This window comes from Takifugu flavidus, chromosome 22 (assembly GCF_003711565.1).
Source record: "Takifugu flavidus isolate HTHZ2018 chromosome 22, ASM371156v2, whole genome shotgun sequence".
NCBI classification, from domain to species: Eukaryota; Metazoa; Chordata; class Actinopteri; order Tetraodontiformes; family Tetraodontidae; genus Takifugu; species Takifugu flavidus.
In genome coordinates, this window is record NC_079541.1 from 8,956,633 (window position 1) to 8,969,522 (window position 12,890).

General features: G+C 41.0%; 1 protein-coding gene across 8 annotated transcripts in view; it reads right to left on the reverse strand.

The window, feature by feature from the left end:
- sbf1 (SET binding factor 1) overlaps nt 1-12,890 on the reverse strand; it is a 43,573-nt gene that overhangs the window by 3,880 nt on the left and 26,803 nt on the right. For 6 of the 8 annotated variants that reach the window (XM_057022126.1, XM_057022125.1, XM_057022124.1 and 3 more), the window contains 23 exons: nt 12,171-12,378; nt 11,885-11,997; nt 11,640-11,789; nt 11,085-11,153; nt 10,781-10,942; nt 10,369-10,634; nt 8,900-9,072; nt 8,758-8,831; nt 7,121-7,313; nt 6,910-7,037; nt 6,499-6,674; nt 5,735-5,871; nt 5,307-5,514; nt 5,018-5,214; nt 4,717-4,854; nt 4,105-4,200; nt 3,922-3,996; nt 3,278-3,450; nt 2,820-2,996; nt 2,313-2,414; nt 2,042-2,227; nt 1,501-1,627; nt 1,291-1,421 (listed from right to left, as the gene is read on the reverse strand). In XM_057022126.1, coding sequence (XP_056878106.1) covers nt 1,291-1,421; nt 1,501-1,627; nt 2,042-2,227; nt 2,313-2,414; nt 2,820-2,996; nt 3,278-3,450; nt 3,922-3,996; nt 4,105-4,200; nt 4,717-4,854; nt 5,018-5,214; nt 5,307-5,514; nt 5,735-5,871; nt 6,499-6,674; nt 6,910-7,037; nt 7,121-7,313; nt 8,758-8,831; nt 8,900-9,072; nt 10,369-10,634; nt 10,781-10,942; nt 11,085-11,153; nt 11,640-11,789; nt 11,885-11,997; nt 12,171-12,378 — 3,459 coding nt within the window. The remainder of the gene's footprint in view (nt 1-1,290; nt 1,422-1,500; nt 1,628-2,041; nt 2,228-2,312; nt 2,415-2,819; nt 2,997-3,277; nt 3,451-3,921; nt 3,997-4,104; nt 4,201-4,716; nt 4,855-5,017; nt 5,215-5,306; nt 5,515-5,734; nt 5,872-6,498; nt 6,675-6,909; nt 7,038-7,120; nt 7,314-8,757; nt 8,832-8,899; nt 9,073-10,368; nt 10,635-10,780; nt 10,943-11,084; nt 11,154-11,639; nt 11,790-11,884; nt 11,998-12,170; nt 12,379-12,890) is intronic. The other 2 variants (XM_057022127.1, XM_057022122.1) reach the window with 1 other exon arrangement.

Below are 12,890 nucleotides of genomic sequence, written 5' to 3' on the forward strand. Positions count from 1 at the left end.
GATGAGACTCATCCAGGGGTGGACCTGCCTTCACCCATTGTGTCCCCTCCCCATGACCCCGAAAGGGATAAAGTGGTTAAGACGACAGGGTAGACAGACATCAGGTTACTGACACCCCGCACAGGTAAGGCGATTCTAATGTGGACCGATGACGAGGTGCAGTTGCTTCTACCGCCAATCCTTAAGAATAAAAATTAAAAAAGATTGCAGAGAATGTCAATTTGGAGTTATTGTTGCAACGGCTCTTCTACGCCTACATGCGTTCCACAACTACTCGCGCAACTATTCCGCTTTGTGTTAACAGTGTTAGCTTTTTTAAACCCCACTCTGGAGCGTTTTTGTATCACCTGGTTTTCAGGCATTCTCTTGTAACCAGACAAAAAAAAAACAGAAGAGAAAGGGATTTTTATCGTGTAAATGGGGCCTCAACTTGCTGAACCCGAGCACAATAATGGAAAGCAGAATAAAAGGGGAAATGTGGTAGAAAACGTTGCACAAGAAACAGGGATGCAAAGTTGACCATTCAGCTGAGGGAAAACTCTGCATTCCACTCAGAACTCAAGCTTCCAGAGTCTGGAGGAGCCTGAACTGCGGCCAAATACCCGATTTAAGGACCAGGCTTGAGTGGCCTTGAATGACCCAAAAGAGAAATTAGACGGTATTTTGTCTTAGTAATATTTCAGACTCTGAATTTTTATTAGCTGTAAACCATAATCATCAAAACTCGAAGAAATAATCCCCTGAAAGTTATCAATATACCGTATTGGCCCGGATATAAGATGACCCTGATTATAAGACGACCCCCTATTTTTCAAGACTCAAGTTTGAAAAACGACTTTTTGAACACCAAATTTAATTTTTATGAGGAAAATAATTACAGTACATCTGAAACAAATGATTATATCTTCGACCCACTTTTCTCCAGACTGTCGCTACATTTCTCTATTTTCTGTTATCTCTTCTCTTACTTTCTTTCTTACCGCTATTTTTATTTTTCTTCTTCGTGCTACCGCTATTTTTTTCTTCTTCTTCGTGACAGAAGTTCGCTTTGGCCTGGGACGTTAAGTTCAGCATTCGCTTTAAATATATCTGGCGCCATCTAGCGTTGTGAATGGGTATAATGTCTAGACCGCGAATGTAAGACGACCCCCACTTTTTCTGTCTTATTTCAACGCAAAAAACACCGTCTTTTATTCGGGCCGATACGGTAACTACACACTGAATGAAATTACTGAAATAAAAGCATTTTTTGAGGATATTGTAAATTACTGAGTTGCACTTGAGTCTCACCTCATCGTCCTCAGGAGAGAACATGTAGTTGTAGAAGATGGGAGTTTTCTTGCTCAGCCTGTCGATGTAATCCCACACCGATTTACACACCTGAGGGCTTCTCCTCTCCCCTTTCTCCTCATACAACACTCCTGCACACACGCGTACACAGTAAGAGAGTGTTTCATTTTTCCTCTAACAAAGAAGCCAATTTTTTTAATTGTTTTTTACCCAGCTCAATGCGCTCATAGTCAGAGTCGAGCAGGAAGGTGCGGAAGCGGTTGGAGATGTAGTGATAGGCCAGAAACTTCAGGTAATACTGACTAAACTCAAACTCCATGGGGAACTGCAGGTGGATCTGAAGTTGGGGAAACCACAAGTGCACATCAAGGACACACTCATCTTGAATGTTCGTATGCAATACAACGTACCTACATTATTTTCATTTAATTTTATTTCTAGTCAGAATATGACCTTTCTACTGATTTAGGCTGTCGATTGTGTTTTATTCTATTGTTTCAAAGAGACTCGTGGCTTGATAGAGACTCGTGGCCTTTCACTTAAATTAGAAATGTATTGATATTGATTATTTCATATTATTGTGTCTGCAGTGTGATCCACTTAATTTTAGTCAGGGTGGACATACTGAGACCCCCATGTTTCAAGTTAATTATTATGTTGCATTACTTCTAAATAAACTGCAATGCAACAGTAGGTAAAATCAAAGCCAAGTGAAAGCTCCTGTAAACTGAAGGTGGGTGTGCAGTCTCACCTGGTGAACACAATCTAGGAACTGCAGGAAGATGGGGGTGAAGCCACTGCTCTGGCTGCACAGAGTTTGTGCTCCTCTGTGGCTGAATCGGTGACCAAACGAGAGCCACTCCTTCTCCACCAGCAACCGGAACCCGTCAAAGGTTCTGTAATATGGGTCCGACAACAGCTGCACCAAAGACACCACCTGAGGATATGTGCACGCACACAGAGTCACGATAACCCTCATTCAATAAAAACAAGATTTCTAAGAATCAAGTTGTCGGGCCAACCTGCGTGGTGACATCCCAGCCATCTTCCAAGCTGACCATGACGGAAGAGCCCGTATCCAGCAGCTCCACCACTAAGACGGACACTTGCAACACCCTGTGAAGCTACAAACACATGCATATGTAGACAGTGAGTAAGAGCGCACTGACCCTAGCAAACATGCCCAAGTGCCGCTTCCCCCTAGAGCGCAGACTTTAGGGTGTAGACACGCAAACGTACGAACATGGTACATCCAGAATGTTTGAAATGTGGCAACTACACAGGAATCACCGCCTCCTGAACTCAATAAATCTGGACATTTGCGAGGGTTTGGCCTTGTATGGCATTGCACCAGGCGAATGTCGAATATGATGATGTACAGTAAGTGTGAACCCAAACTTAGGAACGTCGCAGGGGTGAGGGGACAGCTGCACTTTGGCACACGGAAGAAGTGGGCCTAGTCTGAGTACACCCAAAGAACAATCCAAAAAAGACAAGGACAGTCAAATGGATAATGAAACGACACTAACCAATGCCATCCACTCCGACTCCTCCAAGCTGCGCTGGAAGCTCATGTTGGGATCGGTGTACGATAAGCTCGGCACGCACGCCTTCATCAGCTTCTTGAAGCTGTTTTTCACCTGTCGCACGTCACACACCTCGATGGGGACCACCTCCCACTGCAGGTAAGAGTCCTGCTTCCCTCCCTAAATGCAACACACAAGTTATTATCAATTTCTTTAGGAAATGATCTTCTAACTTTGTACACTACAAACATATTTGCTTGTGCCTTTGAGGGTGCGTGTTTTCATCTAAAATGAAGCACATTTTGAATGGGCTTTTTTTTTTTGCCGCTTTAGATTTTAATGCGAGTTACAATCTTATTAATCTGCCCATTTTGTTTTTTTAATAATCACAATTTTCTTTTGGTCATTGTCGCCGTTTTAAAACAATAATACAACCCTCAAGTAACTGACTACTCAGTTACCTTGAGCTGAGTCTTGTCTCCTATTATGTATAAATAAGCTTTTTGTTGCCGGAGAAAAAGCGCATCACTGGGTCCGCCATTGGGCTGTGGTGACTCTTTCCCTGCCAGGCGAGTTCCCACATCTGGATTGTAGGCACTTAGACGTCCGCTGCCTCTGATACTGCCCCATTTACCTGCAATACATATAAATAGTACTCAGATTGACCGAGCCATGAAATTCTCTCATCAAGCATTTTGTGTTCTTTCCAGCATTAAAGCCATTCAAGAAACACTTGGTTTTATTTGGAGAGCCTTTAAAACAGACCATTGTGCATAAAATCAAGAAACACTCATGCTAGTAAACAAACAGAAGACGATCTATTCCAGTTGTACATCCGTCTACAGCTTCATGAAAAAGAGTGACCGAGGGTGTCGCTGTTGACATTCAAAGAATCAAAACATGAAATGACAAAGAAGACGTCAGAGCTGCAGCAGCAGCATGCATACACAGCAGCCCTCTGATCACAACAGCCATCATCAGATCATTAGTCCCCAGACAAAAGACGCTACAAGGACTCACGGCATTCAGACCCACACTACCAGGGACAATTTCTGATTGGTTAGGTAGGAATGGAAGAGGGGGAGGTGGGCGGGACCGACTGTACCTCTAGAGGGATTCCTGGCCTTGCCAGACACTTTGTGCTGAGAGAGGGAGATGACCTTCGCCCTTTGACCCAGAGCTGAGGTCAAACAACAAATACGGTCCATTAAACAACACCACAGTGGATAACACATACATTCCCTTTCTCTCTCACACACACATGCAGCCACGAGTGCCCTTTCCTCACCTCCTCTACTGAAGGTCGCTGGCACATCGTCCTTGTTGCCCATCACTTGCTTCATCAGAGCACCGATTTTGGGCTGCCTCAATTTATCTGACAAGTCTAAAGATACAAGAAAAAAAAAAAAAAACATCAGGAAAAACGATGTCTATTAAAACCCCAATTTTAATACTGAAATGTATTGAATAATATTTTTACTGTATCAATCCAAAGTCCACATTTTATCACTTCATTGAATTGAATGCATTAAAATATATCCATTAAGCTTAATTTCTATTAGTTATGTTTGTTATCTGTTGAATATCATCTGTAAAAATTAGGTTGCCAAAACTACACCAGAAGAGATTTAACATTAACTTTCCAGAAGAGAATCTAGAAAATCCAACATTTTGAAGATAAAATCAGAAAATTTGTTGATGTTGTTCAACACATAAAGTATTACATATGAAACTTAAATAAAACATGGATGCTTACCTTAGGCTTACAGTTAAAAAAAAGTATTATTGTAATTAATGGATTCTTTTTTTTTTAAATTTTAATCTATGTTTCCCACACATATTTATAGAAACAACTCAGAATTAGTACATCCATTTCATACTGCGTGTGGTACAAACAAACCTGAGGTGTTCATATGCGTTGAAGTGAAGCCGCTGAGTGTGTTTCTGCCACTGCTCTCGCTGTACGATGGCATGGAACTGATAATGGCTTGCAGGTACTTCTCCTGCTCTAGACTGGTGGAATCTGCCTGGGAGGGAACTGCAGAGAACAATGCTTGAAATCAAACCTGTATATCATGCACAATATTGTAAGTTTCCAGCATTCAATCTCTGAAACGTTGAAGCTCTTCCTTTATTTTTAGTCTTTAACACAAGGAAAAAGCACAGCAAAAATACAAGGTCAACACAGAAATGTCTTGTACCTGCAGCAGGGGCATTTGGAGACTTGAAGAAACCCACCACTCCTTTCGCATGCAGACCTGCTGACCGCAGCAAAACAGCTTTGGTCCGTGAATTCCTCCAGCAAACGACGGGGAAACGATTCTGACGGTAGCAGCGGCAGATTCTCTGGATGGTTGAATCAGGGATGCTCTGAGGCACAATCAACAGGCCAGGGTAGCTGAGGCACGCACACACACACACACACAATTATTCAATAATAAATTGCAAGAGATATTGGCCAACATTACATCTGCATGTTATTTGTCTCACCTTCTGCAGACAGTGTACATCCTGTTGACAGTGGAAATCCTGAAAGGCTCATTCTTTGAGCGCGTCAGGCTGTTACTGAGGGTGCCTAGACCCAAGCGCTGGTAGTCACGGCAACAGGCGCGCTCTACAACATTGCTCATCGTTTGTCGATCCGATGAACGGATGGTGGATGACAGAGTGAGAGCAGTCTGGTCCACGTCCTCTGAAACTGCAGAGGCATGGGGCAGAACAGAGACATAGCTAAAATCATTTGTTTTCACAGCTACACTTTGAAATTTTAAATGTAATGGACTGTACACAGATGTCGCAATCAAAAGTTGGAATTAGCCTGTAAAGATGACAAGGAAAAACGCAATAAAAGGAGGTAATAGGAGGAAGCCTGCCACCTGAAACTGATAGAAATGTAAAGACTGAAAGAACAGAATTACCAGAGATTTCATCCTCATCCAACTCTGACTGAAAGTTGCTCCTGTTCTCCCAATTTGGGGGAGAATACTTCTTTCTGGTCACATACTGGCGGCCAATAGTTCTTTTGGCACTCTTCACCAAGTTTTTAGAGAGTGTTCTGGGAAAAAGACAAAAATTAAAATTGTTTTAGAGACATACATGGACTCAATTTGCAGCAGTAAGTCACTAAATATCCAATTCCTTTTGGGTCTTCTAGGGTTTCTAATTATTTGCCCTGGCTCCAATTTTGCCTCTGTTCATAAACCATGGCTGTGAATGGAGTGTGGTGTTGTGATTTGAAATGCCTTGTTGCTGAAATCTAGTTTAATATAACTGAATTGAGGTGCTTAAGCATGCACACTCACACATGCAGTACTCTATTGGGAAAAAACAGGGCTGCCACATTTTCCACTGATGACCACCAAAGACTTTTCACAAGGTTCTTTCATTCTAGAAAGGGGATATGGACACACACACAGACAAAACCATTTCTCTGTGTGCGTGTGTGTGCACATGCATATGCACATGTAGTTGACTATTTTCATGTTCAGGCGTGAGGCTTGGAAAAGGGGATGTGACATTGTGGCTAGCAGACATTTACAGTAATTAGTATTGATCAAGTGACGTAAAATAAAACACTTCAAATATTATTCCAAATTTCATTTACGCAAATTAAAATGAACAATTAAAAGTTTTGATGCCACTGCTTCATTTTTCAAGTCAGTTTTGTTCTTTCTCTCCATACTTGAGTGACTGGTTTTTGTCCTTGGCCTTGTGCTCCACTACCATTTTCCCGCTTTGACCCACAGTAAAAGCGAATGTTCCCTGGACATGCTGAGGATATCGAAGCTTGTGCATGTGCTTTCTGAACACCTCAGCCAGGTCTGATGCAACCTCCTCATCGAATGCAATTTTCATCAGCTACAAAAGAAAGCAAAGATACGCCATGTCATGGTGGGATGCTAGGTAGAAATCAAGAAATGCTCGTCACTACTTTACATTTTCACTCTATATTTTCAAGTAATTTAGAGAAAGTTGCGGTTAATCAGCTATATATATTTTTTTTTAAATTATTTACTTTGCAAGGTACATTAGAAACAAACCAGATCATTGAAATAGACATCCATAATATAATACACTTTTTCTTGAAGAGTACCTGGAATGTGCAGGAGCGGAGCTGGAGCCCTTCCTGGACATACTGGTCCATTGGTAAAGATACCCCGATCCTCTTCTCCTTTGTGAGAGAGGCAATAGGGAATGAACGGGTCACCACCTGCTCGCCCACTGCAAGACAAAGACAAAAAACAACATTAGAATCAAGAAATTAACCAACAATTAAACTCGCAGTGGACTTTGTGAGCTCTCACCTAATGGGTCGATTGGTGTACCCCTGAAGATGAGCCTGTAGGTGGTGAGGAAGATGGCACCCTCAGAAGGGAGAAGAGGAGGACCTCCCATCAATCCTGTGGCCTCCTCCCGCCCATCGGGGACCAAGTGGACCCGCATGGCGTCCATCACCAGCTCTTCACCAGGTAACAATGTAGGTCTCAACAGCTTGGGCTGCATAGAGAAAGGAGAGAGTAGAAGAGAGCAAAGGATTTCAACTGTGACAAATGGCAAAACAAATTGGAAATTTACTAATGTTGAGAGTGCTGATTATAATAAGTGATGTGCGAAATGGCAACATGCATCAAACAATACTAAAAATGTTCTCATGCTTCCAACACCATGCTGGGTTCACTGACTCACTGTTTGGAAAGGTTAGACACCTAAGATGGAAGTAAACTTATGCACGAAACATCAAATCAGTTGATCTTGGCCGTAAATAATTTTATAAACAAAAGATAAACATGCCTTTTCTTAAAACGATGCTTTGTTTGTACGGTGAGAGGTTTTAAATAATTGTATTTAAATTTTATCACTTGTTCCAAAGCTTAAAATCTAATGTGAAAGCTCATGTTAAGACTACCAGGTCACTCAAGACACGTTTGCCTGTCTGAATAATGATTTCATGTCATGGGACTACTTAGAAAACTTTGTATGCTTGTGAGGTCCCAGAGATTGCTAAAGAATGCCAAATTTCATTGGCACTACTGTAACTGTTTGGTTTATAAGCTATTGCAAATACCTAATGCCACTAAATTCTGTGAAGTTTTGTGCTTTAGCTCAGCCCACACTTATCTAACAAGTCAACAACAGTCTACAGCAGGCATGGGCAAACTACGGCCCGGGGGCCCACACGCGGCCCGTTAAACATTTTAATCCGGCCCGCCAAACAAAAATTAAATGAATAAACCTTGTTAATGTTATATTTTCACTGCAATTCTGGTGTTTTCCCACTAGAAAAAAGACAGTCAGGAGGAGAGTGATGGTGTGAAGGATAACAGAACTTTCAGTGCTTTAAAATAGAAATGGTTATTAATTTTTTTTAAAAAGGCACATTTTATTCATTTGATTTTAAGTGTTTTAAGACTCATTCCAAAGTCAGATATTTTGTTGTAATGCTTCTCTTCATTTTCATTTGAAATTAAAGCACATGTTTTCTCCATATCCCAAGATGTGTATTTTTTCTCCAATGAGGTGAGGTTACCAAAGCACTCCATCCATCCATCTGCTCCTGGTCCGGCCCCTTTGTCAAATGTTAGAACCCATTGTGGCCCACGAATCAAAATGTTTGCCCACCCCTGGTCTACAGTATACTCAGAGTAAAAAAGGTTTTATGTTCTATTCTCAAGTCTTTAGTGAAATGACAAATGTTTTCAGCATAACCACTGCAGGTCACTGCAGCATCACCACTGAAGGCACTTAGTTGGCAAAACATGGAGAGCAATCACCCAGCATGCACTGCTCGGTCGTGCTGTGAGTAACACGCTGTCTCTGCCAGACAGATATACCTGCTGTGACACTGTGGGATGTAAGGAGTGGTGGAGAGGGGAGTGGGCGGGGCTGGCTGGGGCTCTGCAAGGCCTTTGTCCAGTGGAAGGTAAAAATAGGAATTGGTTACCTTTTGGATGGGAGGCAGCCTTTTACTCTCCCTGTGCACTGCGTCCAACGTCTCGATGTGCATCTGAACAATATCTGCAAAAAAAATGTTGAATAATAAGGTTAAGCTGATTTAATGGGATGCTTTTATGAAGCCTCCATACCTGGTATCATGGTGTGGAGAGCCTTCAGGTGCTCATTGGTCACGCCGCTTTCATTGCACACTTTATCTACGAAGCGGTTAATGAAGCGCACCACAGAGTTAGCCACATCCGAGCTTTCAGCGTCCTCGAAACCGCTCTCTGTGTCGTAGCTTCCTGCCATGCTGCCTGCAATACTACAAGACAGGAATGCTTTGAGGAACTGTAGATGTATTAACAGCTGCAGAATTATGTTACAGGACAAAGCAAAGTGAACATGTGTGGTATAACTAAAAGGAACTTCAATGACTGAAAAAAAAAAGTTACTACTAAAGTTACTGGGGAAACGTTACTACAAAATAGTGGACTTTACACGATCAGGAGTTTGGGGGTCAATTACCGATCAGTGAGTTTAAATAAACTGAAAACAGATCACGATCCAATCAAGTGAGGGAGCAATATTTCTATTTAAATACCTTTAATTAATTTATTTTTTGTTATTTACTATACACAGGAAATGAAAAGGTTCAACATCAATGACCTCTAGCGGGCATTCAAAACTGCCCAGATATAAGTTCAAAGTTCAATCAGGAGAAGCCAAAATAACTTTTCCTATTCACTACTAAATAGGAAGTTTTTTTTTTTGCATAAGCTACTTAGTGCACTCACTGATAAAGTGAAAATTCCAAAACCGAAGTGCTTTAAACTGCATCATAGCATTGGATAATAAATACGTAGCAGAATGACATCAGCAGCGTAAGAAACTAACTTTTTTTACTAATTAATAAATATAATATATACACTAGATAAATACATGTAATAAATACACAGACTGGTTGTTTGTTGATGTACTATTATGTCAATCATATTTAATTGAAAAATTAATTAATAATTAGCGTCATGTCTAGCTTCTTCAGTGTGATCACAAAGGATGATGGAATACTTTCGGTTAGGGAGCATAATTTTCCCAGTATTTTTCACAATGCATTATGGGATAATTGAGTGCGCTACATAGGATACAATGATCTGGACTTAACATTCGGACAGTCCTGGAAAATGGTGTTAACTACATTGAGTGTACTAAAGAGGGGTGGTTTCGGACACAGCATATGTGACGGACAATTAAGTATTTTATTAATATTATTATATTAAGTATTTTCAAACTTGAATTACTGCCGCGCAACACCGTCACTAGCAAAGAAATGCCAGGGATGTCGGTGCAGTGAAACTTAACTGAGACAGATAAAGTAACTGAGTAACTGAGACAGATAAAACACATTTGATAAGTTAATTTAAATCAAATTGTTTCCTGATTTCATATTGGGCCTATACGGAATAGGTTATAACCTTCCTGCAAGCGTTTAAATCCCAAAATAAACACGTATCGCAACAAATTTGACATATCTTCATATAGCATTCTGAACTTGATTCATTGTGGTTTTAATAGTGGTCTGTTGTTGTTTTATATATCGAGTGTCAATGCATGGCTGTACCTGTTTGTCACATAACTATTGCTGACACTCTCGACATCTCCTAGGCCAGAGCTCCTCAGGAGGCGGTTTTTACTGGTGTCTAGTGGCAGCAGCAGATAGCCCATCCTGTTGGCGTAGTGGATTGCCTGGCTGAACACTGTACTCTCCTCCTTCTGCACACGTTCAGCCTGCATTTCCTTGCTGAGAGTTGGCCACAGTCGGTTCTGCTCTGATGCCAGCTCCAAGGCACTAATTTCTCTCCTGCTAGCTGACCCATTCAGGAGTTCCTGACAACCAAACAAAGGAATATTAATGATCTGAAGACAAAACTGCACTTCACCCAGTTGGGACACAGCACTGAACCTACAAGAAGAGGTGGCAAGATTTTCACTTTATTTATTTATGTGTTGAAGATGTTAAATGTGAGACTCACAGTGTTATTCTGCTGCTCTACTTCCTCTGTTTCTAAATACAGAGCTCTGATATGGTTCTGGACATCGCTGTAGAACATAGACTCCCAGAACTGCATTGTGGTCCACACCATGTGCTCTTGCACACAGCTGTAAGCAAACTGAGTAATGCCAGCTCCCAGTTTCTATTAGAGGGAAAAAAATAATTCTTATAAAGAAAATGAACACCAAATTAGCACTGCAATCAAAAACAGCCTCACCATAAGTAAGTTTGGACACAAAAATGTCTTGTGAGCTGTTGTTTTAAATTAAGTTGAAATAACTTACTCTGCAGAAGGCTGTGACCAGCGGAAGAAGGGCAGCTGCAATACCATGTTCATCAATATGGGAGCAGTCCTGGGCAAAAACACAGCAATAACTGATCATAGAAATCATTACTTTTTTTTATAATTTAATATGTATGTAGGTTTTCTATAATATATACACACACATTTTGATTAATTACATTGGCATATTTCTTTTACCACACTTTGTGACAAAAACCAATCACATGTAATCTTTTCAATGTTTTCAATGATGATTTTCAAGTCATCTTAATTTGGTCCATTTAAATTCATAAAACAGACATGATCTGCAACAAAGGTAAAATATCTGTTGATTTTTGCTAACAGTAATTCAGAAACATCTTTGATGCCTTTATGCTAATTCTCTTGTAAAGTGTGAATGAAGGAAAGTGTCAATTGGAAATTGTCATCAAAGCTCAAGCACCTAAAAATACTGAGATATATTCAAATGATATACTTCTTGAATAAAGCAAACCAAATTAAAAATAAAACAAAAAGAAATCAGCCCAAAATTAAAAATGTTTATTACTGTATTAACCTGTAATGTGCAGTTCATCATCCGGACAATGTAGTCAAACTGTTGGTCATCCAGCACAGCTCGGTTCTGAAGGACATGTTGATTGAGCTCCTGGGTTAAACAAACCCGAGCTGCCCGACCTTTTAGTGCCCGCAAAACTGCTGGCATTAACTGAATGAAAGAACAGACCGAAGCAAAAAATATATGAGTGGCTCCACTCTGACTATCGACACAGTCTTCAGCTCTTGAAGATTTGCTACTTTTACCTTCTTGGCCTCCAACATCTTATTCTCAAAGATGTATGTGATGCAGTTCCGGACCACCTCCAGTCTGCGGGCGCTGTTAGCGATCATGTTTCCATTTCTGTCTACAGTGTCTCCTGTAAGGACAGTGAGAAGACACATTCATAACTGCCAAAAAAGCCAAACTTTCCTAAACACACATTATGAGATAGGGCCAAGTGAGGTATTCACATAGGAAGTTGTTAGTATTAAAAAATTACCAAATTAAACATTAAGACAGTATCAGCTCTATAGACTTCACCCAACTCACCCAGTGGGGGTCCAGAAGGCACCATTCCCTTTAATTCTGCTTTCACTATAGGTGGGGATGTCTTGAGCTTGGCATCTGCATGGTCAATAAAGAGCTGCACTGTGACTTCATCCAGGCAAGGAAACAGTTTTTGATTCTGTGTCCTATTCTGGCCATTTTCGGAAGGGCGTGTGACTTTGTGCATTGCCACAGATGGGTACGGGTTTTCCTACGGGTAGCAAAAGATTACTGTGAGAAGACAATTCAAACAAAAATCAAATCAATATGCTACCGTAATTTCCGGACTATAAACCGCTACTTTTTTCTACACTTTAAACACTGCGGCTTATTCTAGGGTGCGGCTTATTTATGTTTTTTTTCGTGGCGCACTATCACAACTATTGTAAATCAGTCATTTTTACTAACCCTCATCAACGTGGAAAATACTAGAAGAAAAGCATATGATGCAGCTTTTAAGTTAAAAGCGATCACTCTGGCGGTTGAGGAAGGAAATCGAGCTGCCGCGCGTAATCTTGGCATAAATTACTGTAATCAATGGGGAGAAAGTGGAGACGCCAGCATAAAGAACTGATCGAAAGCAAAAAGACGACCAAAGCTTTTAGGCGTAAACATCGCAGGTGGCCCGAGCTTGAAAACGTTCTGGAAGACTGGGTCAACACACAGAGAGCAGGCGGCCGCGGTGTTTCCGCTGTACAAATCAGACGGAAGGCAAAAGCAATC